This window comes from Python bivittatus, unplaced genomic scaffold (assembly GCF_059951505.1).
Source record: "Python bivittatus isolate LINGU-HERP-01145 unplaced genomic scaffold, Pbiv_v1 ctg000700_np1212, whole genome shotgun sequence".
In the NCBI taxonomy this organism is placed as follows: domain Eukaryota; kingdom Metazoa; phylum Chordata; class Lepidosauria; order Squamata; family Pythonidae; genus Python; species Python bivittatus.
The window spans coordinates 102861926-102875350 of NW_028277098.1; the positions used below are offsets into that span (position 1 = coordinate 102861926).

The window sequence follows — 13425 nt, forward strand, 5'->3', positions numbered from 1 at the left end:
GGTGGAAGTGGGCAATCGGACTTCTGTAAAATGGGAGGTTTTGCCTAATTTGGTACTGTGATGTGTGATCATTTGATAAACATTTCCACATTGAGGGGAATAGCGTGGAGAAGATGCTTTCCTACAGGCACTAGGGGGTCCAGGCAATTCCCCCCCCCCCCGAGCCTCTGTCCTTTTTAGAGCATTGGTGCTTCTGTACCTTGTTGATGAGGAGAAACGTTTGTTTTGGAGTTGGAGATGCTGAATCCTTTGTACTACTCACAGGAGTAAATTGAGATGCAGAGAAATTTGGATTCTTTAACTTTGTTATGTCATTGCTGCCACAACCTTCCTGGGATGAAAGGAGAGGCTACTTGGAGTACAATTGATTATGCCGGTTTAACAAGGAAACGATCGCCCTAGAATTTCTCTAGCAGCTTTCTAGCGCCTTCTGGCACTTTCGCCCTGATGCTTTTTGGGCACAAAGGGAGTTGCAGTCGGATGCATCTGGAATCAGCCATGATTGCTCTCTTGTACAGAGCAAAAGGGCTTTAGCTGTACATGTATATCGTGTAATCTACAAATTACTAAGAATTTTAAGTCATAAATTGTTTTTTAAATCCTACTAGCTTTCCTGCCCCTGCCTGGTTTTTAAAAAGGGAGTTGCTGGGTCAGCCTTGTCTTCAGTTCCCAGAATGGCTCTAGGCCATGGAGCCCCTAGACCGCTGTTTCCCAACCTCAGCAACTTTAAGATGGGTGGACTCCAACTCCCAGAATTCCCCAGCCAGCATGCTGGGAGTCGAAGTCCACCCATCTTAAAGTTGCCGAGGTTGGGAAACACTGCCTTGGACAGTCAGCATGATGGTTACTGGCTCATGCTGTGTTTCAAAATCTTCATACTCTACGTATGACGCAAGCAAGATGGGGTAGATCAGGAGGACCTAAAAACTGACAGACGGTAACCTCCTCGGTTCTCATAAATGGGTGCAACAACTCTTGCCAGAAAAAAAGCTACTTGGTTCTCTTCCAGGATGGTAAAATTAACAAGTGTAGGATTGAAAACAAAGGGCTGCAATGCATGTTAACACCCCTCCCCCTTATAGGAGAACCACATCCTTATGCTATACACTGTGTGATTCAGTAGCCAGTTGCCAACTGTCAGCAGTGCAGCTTTGCCTTAAAAGAAGTGCGCGTGCATGATGCAGCTGATGCAGCAATTCCAATCCCGGCCTGCTCGTTCCCTCGTTTGTGTGCCAGCCAACCTGGTGTTTTGCTTCAATTCTGCTGGGGAATTTTCACTTGCTTTCACACTTCCCATTAATATACTTTGACCAGTAAAAGTCATTTTATTGAAAAGCAGCACTTTATTAGTGCACCAGTGATTTCTGATTGTTTTTACACTGGGTGCATGAACCAAAACGGTGGCAGCGTACCCAGCGAGGCCCTGTTTTTCACAGGATTTAAAAAGCCCTTTAAAAACTTGGCTTGGGGGTTCCAACCCACTTCCCATTGTGCAAACTACTACTATACATGTAAGGAGCCTAGTCCTCCCTGTTCCGACGCAAAAGCTTTTCACCCTTGTAAGTGGCCCAGCGTTGCTTCCACACTGGTAGACGCCACCTGCGTAGCAGCTAGTGAATCACGCGCACTGCCAGCTACAAACGAACAGGAGACATCATACTCCAAACGTTTTAATAAGCAATTTCATTTAAAAAACAAAGACACCCTCTTTCGTTTTAGACTCAATTCTGTAAGACAGAAGAAAAACCTAACTGAACAGTGATGAGCTGTACGCTTCCTAATGGCACTTCAATCTTTTAAAAACCAGGACTTGAAAGAAGTCCTACAATACTCTGATAAAAGAGGTCATTTGCTGTGTTTAGAAAAAGTGCTAGATTTGGGGGAGGAGTTCAGCATCAGGCCATAGCGGTTCCAGCGGGGGGGGGGAGGGACGGAAGGGGGGCAAACGTGGGGGACAATGGCCAACTAGTTCAGGTGGCCGGAAGCACTGGAAGGTATGGAGAAAGAGGCGTTCCAAAACAGCCCACTCAGCCTCTGTTCCCGCCCAGGTATGCACAAAAATCATTCCTCTGCAGAATGAAACTACCTGTGCAAGCCAGTGTTTTTCAACCTTGGCCACTTTTAGATGTGTGGACTTTAACTCCCAGAATTCCCCAGCCAGCTATGTTTCCCCAGCTGGCTGGGGAATTCTGGGAGTTGAAGTCCACACATCTTAAAGCGGCCAAGGTTGAAAAACACTGGTGTAAGTGACTGGCCTTTGCTGCTCGGAGGAACAAGCAGCCATTGCAGGGAGAGTGACGTGAAGGACCAAATTCCTAGTTGCTGTTCAAATCGAGGTGAGACGGTTGTCCTGCCTGACCGGCTTTCTCCGTTCTCCTCTCTGCACCGGTAGAGACGTATGATACGCGATCATCATTCTGCAGGAATAGAAGAGGCCAGCTGGCCTGAACACAGGCCAACCTAGAGGAAGTTCATAACCTCTGAGATTTAGGGTTTTGAGGGCTTTTTTGGGGGGGGGGAGACCATTATGCAACACCCTCCCATATTTGCATTGCTGTCATCCCTGTCCCTTGGCAATCCCCTCACTTCCGGGTTAGGCCCAGCAAGAAACGTTTTCACATGCTGCAGGCATGTGGGAGAAGAATATCGTTGAACATGCCACATCAGTATTTTTTTTTTTTAACCCAAACCACAACTCTCAGAAATTTAACGAGGGAGACTTGAGGGCAAACCCTAAAATTGGGCAGGAAATAGTTTTCACTTCAGCTTATCTAAAGTGTGTGTGGGGGGGAGAACATACACTGTTTCTTTGGGCTGCAAATGTGTGTTGTTCCCCCCCCCCACTCCCATTCTTGACTGGCATCTTGTGACGAAGTCCCAATGTTGCTAATTTCATAAATAATTGTGGGAAGTTGGATTTGTTAACACAAAACATGCAAACAGGAGAGGGAACATTCTGTATTGGTTCATGGACTAGCTGTGAGCATACCACAGAGGCAGAGGACGTGATGACTTTTCAGCTATTTTGGATTTTAACTTCTATCAGCCTTAGCTTCCATGCCCAAGGATAAGGGGACAATGGGACCTGTAATCCAAAATAAGTTTATATTCCCCATACCATCAAATGCAGAAAGTCTTTAAACAAACCAGAATTACAGAGGGGTCAAATAAAAGAAGTCTCCCCCAAGCTTATAGGAGGCAGATGAGGAGAACAAACAGCAAATACAGAGAACGGTGGTCTCTTACTACAGAGTTTACTTAAAACAATTCACCTTAATGGGGATATTTTCTGTTTAAGTACTGATTCCCATAGATTACTCTAAAAAGTTAGGACTACGCGTGGCCTCTTTCTAATGGGGAAATTAAAATTAATCCCACTGGCGGTGAGGGAAGAATTCAGAATGTTTTTCTAGGGATGGGTAACCCCTTGAATATGGCAAGAAAATAAACCGAGGCATATTCTGGATACAGAAAGGGAGGATGGAGGATTCTGGGGACGGGAGCACACAGTAGGTTTTGCTCTCAAATCCTGAGTAACTTGTTCTCTCAGGGGGAGAAAAAAATCACAAGAGTTTAGCCAGTTAAAGAGAAGGTACAAATAATCTGATAGATTCACTATATACATTGAAAACAGATCCAAACAAAACTGGCAAAACAAAATCACTCAACTTACTGCTAAGAGAACGGGAAGAAATGACTCGGTCTAAAAATAAGAAGCCTAAAATGTCGTTCCCGTGATTGAGCTTTGCAAAAGGAAGAGCGGCAAGGCTCGTACAGCAAAACCAGCAGCTGATGAAGCAAAACTGGAGGAAAAAAACAAAAAACACTTCAGGAAGTACAGACGGAGGAGGGCATGAGCTAAGCCTGGCACCGAAGGCTAAGGGACGACTTTCCTTAATAAAAAGGTTAAAAGGCAGAGAGGAGGAGATGGGATTAGTGAGAAGAAAAGGCAACTGAAGCATCTTACATCATTCCCCTTGACTATGCCTTAAAGTCACCTTCCTGTTACCAGCTTTCGTGCGGCAAGAGCTGGCATTGAGCACAGCCGAGACCTTTCCCTAAAGGTCTGATCCTATCGCATCTTCCAGGGCATGGATGGGATCCCCTCGTTGTGAGTTATCAGTCGTCAGCTCTAGGAGCCTGGGAAAAATGAAGGTACCGTCCTCCTCTTTGTGAGGAAGAGGAGAGGAAAAGACCTTTTTTTGCCATCTTGTGCAAATAGTTCAGTAAAGATAAACACATCACAGGAAAACAAATCCTACATAAATGAAGAAGAGACTACACTTAGGAGCGAGCGCAAGGACGTGGCTTAAGAATTTTAAAAAACCTGGCCGTTTGGAAAGCACAATTAAAGGCCAGTTCATTACCAACTGACCCAGAGTTTAACACAATTTTTTCCGCTCCACCCACTTAATGGCACAGTGTTGGTTTACTTGCCATTATGTGATAATGTCTGGAAATAGATTAATACATAAACCCATCACCAAAAGGAAATATTAACAAGTTGCAAGGCAAGGTCCTCAAGCTTTCCAATTTTTCACATGCCCCAAATATCTGAGGCCATGTACAAACTACTTCTCTGAAGAGCGCAGAGAAGGGCGTCTCCCTCCGTTCCACGGCAGCACCAGCTCTGGCCTGGGGAGGCTCTGTCAATTCCCTTTTAAGTGCTCATTAGCCAGCAGTGAAACTGACCAGGCCATTTGGCTTCAGGTCTGGTCAATTTTACTCCAGGGTGAAACTTGCAAGTCACGCAACCTCTCCCCTTCCCTGCAAACCAGGACGACTTTGGTTCAGGACTGAGAGCCGTCTACAACAGCAACTGCCTTTCCCCCACTATTGAGAATCATCACTCCATTTTCCCCCATCCTGCTTCTTCAATACTGCGATTGAAAGAACCAGTTTATTTTCTATAGTAGGAGACCGGCCAGTTCATGGAAGCCCTTACCTCACCGAGGACCACTGTCAGCAAAAGACAAGCAACGAGACATTCCTGGATTTGTGAGGCACAACTTTATACCCTCTATTCTTTAAAAGGCTACAACTGTAGCTACCTGGATAAGTACCCTTTTAGGTACTCCCCCAAAGCACAAAACAAGCTTCCTTTTCATTGACCATAACGCCACAGAAAAACCAAAACCAAAAATATCTTTTGTGGGCAACGGCCAATCTACAGCACCACCACCTTTCTTTGGAAAGGTGCTGCCCGGATTTGGAGAGGGAGTGGATCAGTGCTGCGTATGGACATTTGATCTTACAGCTCTTTCGCTGGCAAGACGACTGAAGCCAAATCTCCCCTGCCTTTTCTCGTATCACTTTTTTACTGAACGCCACTGTTTACTGCAATACCGTCTGAGCAGCAGCAGGCAGGTTTGGTCTGCAGAAAATCAGGCTGAACAAACTACTAATCTAACCTACCGCTGCTGCTTCAGCATCCATGTTGAATCTATGGCCGAAATAAACCCACTCTCCCCTTTCTAACTTTTAACAGAGTCATCTTTTGATACAATAGGAATGTCAAGTCTGCAGTCCAAAAATGCTCTGGCTTTTGTTAAAATCCTATATCTTTGGTTGGATGATGAAACAAAGGGACAAGCAACTCCAGCAGAGGAAGGTTTATGACCTGGAACACTCTCTTGTACATAACATTCGCTAAACTATAAAGCTGAAAGCAACGGAAGAGACAGCAGCTGCCGAAAGCTGCAAATGAAGCCAACTCAGCAAATATGATCTCTTGAATCAGCTCTATGTCAAATGCCATCCTGAAGAAACTGAAGTGTGGAATTTTTTCATAGGTTTCGAGGTAGAGATGTGATGAAGATTGCATAAGAGGAGAATGTGCAACTATTTCTGAAAAGAGAGTAACAGGAAATGCAACCGAGGTATTTAAAAATACTGAATCATCAGGAGAAGCCCAGGCACTCTCCAATTTACCCAGTGCAAGGCACACACTGAAATAAGAAAGGCAACGTCTTACAAGGAAGATCAGGAAGCATGGCTTGTGGAACTCAGTGCCACGCACAACTGCTGAGGTAAGTATTATGCAAAACCTTAAACAGATAATGAAGAACACAAAGAGAGATAGGCTGTCTATGCCCAGCCTGTAAGGCCTATGCCCATGACAGAAGGGACGCTGTATATGAAATAGCAAATATTGGAAGTTGGTAGGGATGGACACAAGATTTTAAAAGCAATCTGGAATTACGACACATTTTTTAAAGCATCTGCTAAGGACAGGCATTCAGAGAGACCAAAAAACGCACCAGAGAAATTATTGCAGAGATAGCCTAAACATACCTGGGCAGGTAAGACACCTGTAGCCGACCCCGTAGCTCAGCCCCCTGCGTGTGAGGTAAAAGGAAGGGGCCCATGGAGATACCCTGAAACGCATGCAGGTGGACTGACTCCGAATGAGGCTGCAGGCAGCCACGGGGTGGGGGTGGGGGGAGGGCGCGAGGAGGGTAATAACACAAGAGCAGAGAAAAGGTATCATGAGGTATTCACTGTAATACATACAGCACAGTCCACCCAGGTGGCTGAGAAGAAGCTGGAGAATGTAGGGGGAAGTAGGACAGAGGGAGGTAGCCAGGAGAGCCCCCAGTATCCCTGTGGATTTTTTTGGAAGGGGGAGTTAAGGGTGAGAACGGGAATGGGAATATGACGCCCTTGAGAGTCACTTTAATCCCATATTTAATCCCCCATGGACATTCTGAGGGGGGACTGGGGGCTCACCTCCTACTCCTACTCCCATTCTTGTCCTTCCTCCCTAAAAATAGGGCTAATCCCCCCATCCCTTCGGAGTGCCATTCTGTAGCCCTTGGGAAGATCGGGAGACGGAACTGCAGCCTCCGACCTTTCAAACACCATCCGCCTCTGAACGAAGAGGAAGGTGAAATGCCAAGCAGCCTGCAAGTGAAGGAAGGAGAAGCAGACGCTGGGCAGCCACTCTGGGATAAGCACCGGAGGACCCAGCTCTCCTGCAAAGGTTCAGCCCACTCCAAATCTCCCATAACTTAAGCTAAGACACAAGCCGACAAGGAACGGCACCTGGTGCAGCCAAATGCTTCAGACAAGAGGAAGTCTCCACAGCAGCGTCTCTCAACCTGGCTGGGGAATTCTGGGAGTTGGAATCCACCCATCTTCAAGTTGCCAAGGTTGAGAAACGCTGCTCTACAGTCTCACTGCTTCTCCTGTTGCTTTAGTTTACTTTCCTGACGGAAGCAAATGTTGCAGGCTGCTATCTTCATTTTACTTTTGCTCTGTGCTGCTCAAGTACGGAGCTCACGCTGGGACACCAGCCCTCAGCACCTTGCAGGGAGAGAGGGGAGCATCAGAGCTATGGAGCTTCGAGGCCAACCAACCCTGCAGGAATGGGGCATGAAAACATGACACCGTTGGGTTACCCTTCCCACCCCCAAAGGTTACTGAGCTCCCCCTAAGAAGCAAGGGACCTCGGTGTTGCTTAATCAGCAGAAAAGGCAGGCTGCCTCACCTCAGCTGAGCCCTGTGCATCTGTCCCACCCTCCCTTCCTCTAAGGTTGGTGCGCTGCGTGCTGTGGGTGGGCTCAGGGGGAGTGGGTGCTGCCGGTTAAAAGCAAAGGTGACTAAAGGCCCCAGGAAGCTGAAACAAACATTTCCTTGAGGCCAAAAGGCCAAACACCATCACCCCTCAGTGAGCCTGCTTGTGTCGGAACAGCCAAGGAGATGAAAAAAAAACCTCACCCGGACAGAACGACGGGCCTCGCTGCTGAACAGTAAGTCCCAGTAAGAATGGGGATGACCTTTAATGAACAGTCCACCGCTGAGGGCCGCTATCGCTACACCCTTACGTCCTTCGGGAAAGCCTCTCAAACGCAGAAAATCAGTTAACCTGTTATATCGGAGGATCCTTCTGACCTGTTCAGAAATTTGGAAAAACAACAAACACACACCTAGAGTGCTAAACTAAACTGGCAAAAGCTGAAGCTATTCCAAGTCAGTTTATTTTCCCCACAGGGGAAGAAATGGAAGTAGTAGTGAGGTGAAACCAGAGCTATCTGATTTCACTGTGTAAACAGTGTATTAGCTGTGCCAGAAACACTGACTGTGTTTGTGGCACTACCTGATTTGTAATAGTGGGAAATGATTGAGTAAACATGATTCTGCAGGAATACATCATAAGGAAACGGCTCCAAAGGAAGAGTTTGATTTGCACTCACACCACACGCTCAGCATCAAGGGAATAACCACCAGAAGTAGTGGGGGCGAGGGCGGGGGCAGAAAGGGGAGCTCCTGCCGCATGGACCAAGTGACACAGAACTGCAGAATATGTGTTGGGCCCTAATTTGAAAGAGACCCTGACTTAAGCTCCTCCTAAGTCTCAGCAGGATACACGGCTCCTGACTGCCAGCAATGTAAAAAGAAAAATACCTGAAATTCTATTCACTGCAACCTATTCCCTGTCCAGGACTGGGGCATACATTGAAATGTACGGGGCAGTTCCAGTCCTTCCTGAAGCTTTCCACAGCCCAAAGCTGGAAAGACAGCGAATCTGAGCACGTTTGCAGTCCCCTATCCATGCGCCCAGAGCAGCTCTGCTTGTCCAGCTCTCTCACTGGAATGCTTGGTGGAAACGTGGCAAAGTGGTGGCACCCAGGCCTGGGGAAAACACCGAGGGCAATGGGTGAAGCGCTCCAAAGCCGAGGGAGGCCGTGGTTCCTGATGACGACTCCTGTGGTGGCAAGGTGGTGAGGAGGGACTGGGTCTCCCCCTGGGAATAACCCATAACTAGCCCCCCCGAGGAGACAGGAGGGTTGCACGATGGAAGGTTCAAGGGAAGAAAGCCCAGGAGGTGGGAAAAGTCCATGTTAGCAGCACAGAGAGCTTCAGAAAGGAGAGCGGGGCTCTTGGAGAGTAGCGTCTCCTCCAGGGAAGCCGGCTGAGGCGAGGAGGAGGATGGCTCACCAGCTACCAGCGAAAGGCCTCCAGGGAGCTCTGCCACGCAGCTGTCCACCTCCGTCTTGGGTACTTTGTCTGGGAAGTATGAGGTAGATCCAAGCTGGTACTTTGGGGGAGGCTGTGGAGGGGAAGATGATTCCAGAGGATAGCTCATGCCCATTGGAAGAGGGTTGGGGACTAGTGAGTGGGGCATCCCTGAGCTGGGCATAGCTGGGACGTGTGCCCCATACATGCCCATGGGAAGCATCCCAGGAAAGCTCTTGCTGCTCATCACATCCCGGGACGCCATGCACAAGACGGGACTCAGCTCCTCCTTCACCGCCACTGTCGAACTGCAGCTCAGAAGACCCAGCATGTCCACGGGTTCTGCCTTGATCTTCAGCAGTTCTTGGGAGTGGCTCTTCTTCATATGTCTGGTCAGGTGGTCTTTACGGCCAAACCGCTGGGCACAGTACTGGCACAAGAAATCCTTCCGGCCCGTGTGCACCACTAGGTGCCGCCGCACATCTTTGCGGGTGTAGAAGCGCCGATCGCAGTGGTCACAGGGATGTTTCTTTTCCTTCACGCTGCCCGATGGCCTCCGGGAGTGAGCCTTGAGGTGCTCCAGCAGGACCTGGGTGCTCTCAAACATCTGCAAGCACACTTTGCAGCTGAGGTCCCCACTGGCAGCTGCATGCATGGCCAGGTGACGCCGGTAGCCAAGCTTGGTGTTGTAGTTCTTGCCACACTCTGGACAATGGAGAGCTTCTTTGTTAGGGTCGTGGGTCTGAAGGTGGTTACGAAGGTGGTCCTTCCGGTGGAACATTTTCTCACAGTACATGCATTGGTGGGGCTTCTGGGCAGAGTGCGTAGCCAGGTGCCTTTTCAGAAAAAGAAACAAAGATTGCAAATGTTTTATTGCTTTGTCCCAAACATACACTACAAAACCAGGGCAGGCTGAGGTTCCCACTCTGCTGTGAAACGTGAAACCAAAGAAAAGTCAGAATGAATCTCATTCAAGTCCCCTGCTCTTCCCAAACAAGCAGCCATATGCAATCTTTCTTCCATCTTGCATCCCTGGCTAGCCAACAGAGAAACGTTCCCATATATTCACCTTTCACGTTCTGACACTTCCCCAGAATTGAGCTTTAGTTTTGCAACTCCAAAAACTTAACATTTCAGGGAAGAATACTGTACTGCAAAAGTGAGGCAGGAATTTGGGTCCGCTTTTCTGAAGTGCCCATCTTGCTCCCGGGTGATTAATGACTGTCAGAACAAGCTATAACAGGCTAGTCATTAAACGCATCTTACCCTTCCTGCCAACCTGCTCAAGACAGCAGCGCGTCCCCTCCTTCCCCTGAAACCAAGTGAGCTATATAGCTATATAATAGGTCCAGTCTTAAGCTACCCCCCCGGTTACATTGCATACCTGTAGAGCTTGTACTTGGAGGCAAAGGCCTTGCCACAGTGCAGCTGAGGGCAGCAGTATGGCCTCTGTTCTGGGCTGGCTCTCAATTTATCCACACCAGGGAAGGATGCTTCAGATAGCTCATACTGGCATCTTCCTTGGCTCTCACTCTCTCGAGCTTTGGGTCTGGGCACTAGTTTCCAGCCCACCTCCTCCTCCTCCTGCTTTGCATCTTGAATCCAGTTTGGGACGCTGGTGAAGAATGCTGTCATGGCAGGCCTAACAGAGGAGGGCCACACAAAGTAGAATTCCTGCTCAAGAGCATCTCACTGGTCCAGTCACATCCACCAACCCTTTTCAAAAGCTTCAGTAGAAAGAGTTCTGCACCTGGAAGGAACAAATGCACTCATAAGGGAAGTAACGACATACAAGGCAGAGCAGCACCCATTTTTCACTATATCCCTAATTTTAAGCACCAGGGTTTCAGTTCCAAATTATGAGCATCAATCTTTAAGAAACAGTTGGGGTGTTTTCCCATCCCTGAAAATGCTGATCTCAAAACTAAGAAGAAAAACTCTTATCTGGAGTGTCAACGGCAGTAGCTTTTCTGTAATGAAAAGACTGAGCTACTATACATTTTTCACTGCAGGAATGTCTCATAGTTGACTCTGCACTAGTTCATCTTGTGGCTTTATTTGCTGAGATGACAGGTTTTGGATTCAGTATGAGGTACTCTGTAACTTTTGCAAAACTTGACCATGATAACATTTATCTTGCTTAAGTATTTTCTCCATCTAATAAAGGCAAGCTGCCAGGATGACCCTACAGAGTGCTCAGTATAGGAGAAAGCAAGTCTTGTTTTGCATTTTTCCCCACTACTGTTTGGAAAATATATTTGGGGGTAAGAACAACTGATTTAGAAACCAATTGTACAGCAAAGATGAAGGTTGGACAAAGATCAATTACTCACTTATCTACTTAATTCAATGCAAGAATGTCCATAACAGGGAACAAATATAAAGTGAACATTGCTGGACTTATTCTGAGTAAGGATGAACTGGATCAAGTTATACATATACCAAATTATTATCAAAACGAATGTATTTACTACTGGGTTATAATTCCTACACAACAATAGCATTATTTCTGAATGACTTCAAAGTCAAATAAAGTACTGTCTTGATAAACTGTCAACTCCTTGGAGCAGGACATGTCCTCTTCTGTTACCTGAAGTCACATCAGAGTACTCTGCTGTAAATGCACAGCCATCTCAAACTGAAAATACCCTCCTCAGACATTTTAAAAATGGTAGTACTTACTGAAAAAGGATCGCAGGCATATAAATTAAATAATTAAATAAATCACTGGCTCAACTCTATTTTAATTCAGAACTAGGTGTGCAGATAGTACACGTACTGATAATGTTTGTGTACCTGCTCAGAAATTTGGTGAGCAAACATGGCAGCTTTTCACTCAGTTGCACCCAGTCCAAGTAAGTCAAACAAGACAAGGTCACATAACCTCAAAGAGATGAGCACACACTCCGAGCTCCAGTAATTTTCCTACACCTTCCCCTCCACATCAGCAAATGAGACAATAAGCTTGCTAAACTGACAGGTCGCTTCCCTCATTTAAAATGCAGCAAAAGGATATCCCTTTTGTAGACTGCATTTACATGACACAGTAACCTACAAACTAGTCAACTGTGGCGTGACCCCAGAAAACTGAGCAGAGAGTGCCATGATCCAGTTTACCATGGAGAAGCACATGGGATGAACACGGCCAAGAAGAGGGCTACTAAATCAGGCCAGGAACTAGCCCAACCAGCATTCTGTATCACATGAAAACTCCCTTGCAGCAAACAGCTGTAAAATGTACATAATCTGTCCCATGGAAACACTGGGTGCATGTATATAATATCTATATCTATTTAAAAAGCAGTTTTCACCATTAGACTACCTGTTGCTCCTCAAAGATAAGAGAGTCACACAAGAAATCTTTAGAACAGGAACTCCAAGACGGCACTACTGGGAGGGAGAGGAAGGGAAAGAAAATCTCTATTGTACACATATACAAGAGTACTCTATTATACCCTCCTATATGTCTGCCTTTTGGAGAGAGGTTGACTAACTGTCCCCTGTTTCTCTTCTTCTCTTGTGGCAACAGAACAAAGGAAGGTGTGCCATTTGTCTGCCTAGGCGGGGAGCTGCCCACAGGCCTCCAGAGACCAAGCAGGGCGGTTGCACGGAGCAAGGGGGGGAGGGGGCCTTCCTGACCCTGTTGGACGGAACCTGAAACCTTCCAGCTCCGAGATGTGGCTCTGTCCAGACCAGCGTTTCTCAACCTTGGCCGCTTTAAGACATGTGGACTTCAACTCCCAGAATTCCCCAGCCATGCTGTGGGGGAATTCTGGGAGTTGAAGTCCACACGTCTTAAAGCGGCCAAGGTTGAATAACACTGGTCCAGAGGAAGGCCAGGGTGCCCCACGTCCGAGAGAGGACTCCTCCCCGCCCAAGACAGCGCGACTCCAACTTAAAGAAAAAGGTCCAAAGGCCCCTCCAGCCCCCATTCGTCGCTTCTGCTCCTCCGCTGGAAGCCTGGCCCGGATTCTCCCGCCGCTGCCCCCACCACCGGCCTTGGAAGGGGATACTCCGGGGGGGGCGATCCCCGGGAGCGAAGGGGGCCCAAACTGTTCCGCCGGCCCCGCCAAGCCGTTCCCCCAGCGCGCGTGCGCACTTCGGAGCGCGCGGCTCCCTCCCGCCCGGCCTTCGGGGCCCCCGACGCGGCTTTCCTGCCTGCCTGCCGTGCTTCGCACACTCGCTCACCGCCACTGCCGCCGCCGCCGCCGCCGCCGGAGTGGCTCCCCTCTGCCGTCCAGTCCCGGCGCTTTGAGACACAGGAGGGAGGGGAGGAGGGCCCGAGGGTTGCCGTAGGAACCGAGGGCGTGGCCGAGGCCCCATGGCGGGAGGCGCCGGCGAGGGAGGGAAGGCGGCGGCGATGCAGCCGAGGGGGACGAGGCGGCGGCGGCGCCCCCGGCCCAGCAGCCTTTATTTTCCTCTCGCGGGCTGGCTCGCGCCCCTTAAGGCCTCCATGGCGCCATTTCC

At 48.3% G+C, this 13425-nt stretch overlaps 1 protein-coding gene across 2 annotated transcripts; it reads right to left on the reverse strand.

Moving 5' to 3' along the window:
* Positions 1-6152: 6152 nt before the first annotated feature.
* PLAGL2 (PLAG1 like zinc finger 2) lies at positions 6153-13421 on the reverse strand. Of its 2 annotated transcripts, none has more exons than XM_088153708.1 (3): positions 13147-13421; positions 10343-10708; positions 6153-9794 (listed from the first exon to the last, which is right to left on the reverse strand). In XM_088153708.1, exons 2-3 carry the CDS (start codon positions 10591-10593, stop codon positions 8588-8590), a joined length of 1458 nt encoding a protein of 485 aa, XP_088009834.1. In that variant the 5' UTR covers positions 10594-10708; positions 13147-13421; the 3' UTR covers positions 6153-8587. The 2 variants fall into 2 exon arrangements, with proteins under 2 accessions (XP_088009834.1, XP_007439606.1); XM_007439544.4 differs by lacking the exon at positions 13147-13421 and adding an exon at positions 12281-12389.
* Between the last annotated feature and the right edge of the window lie 4 nt (positions 13422-13425).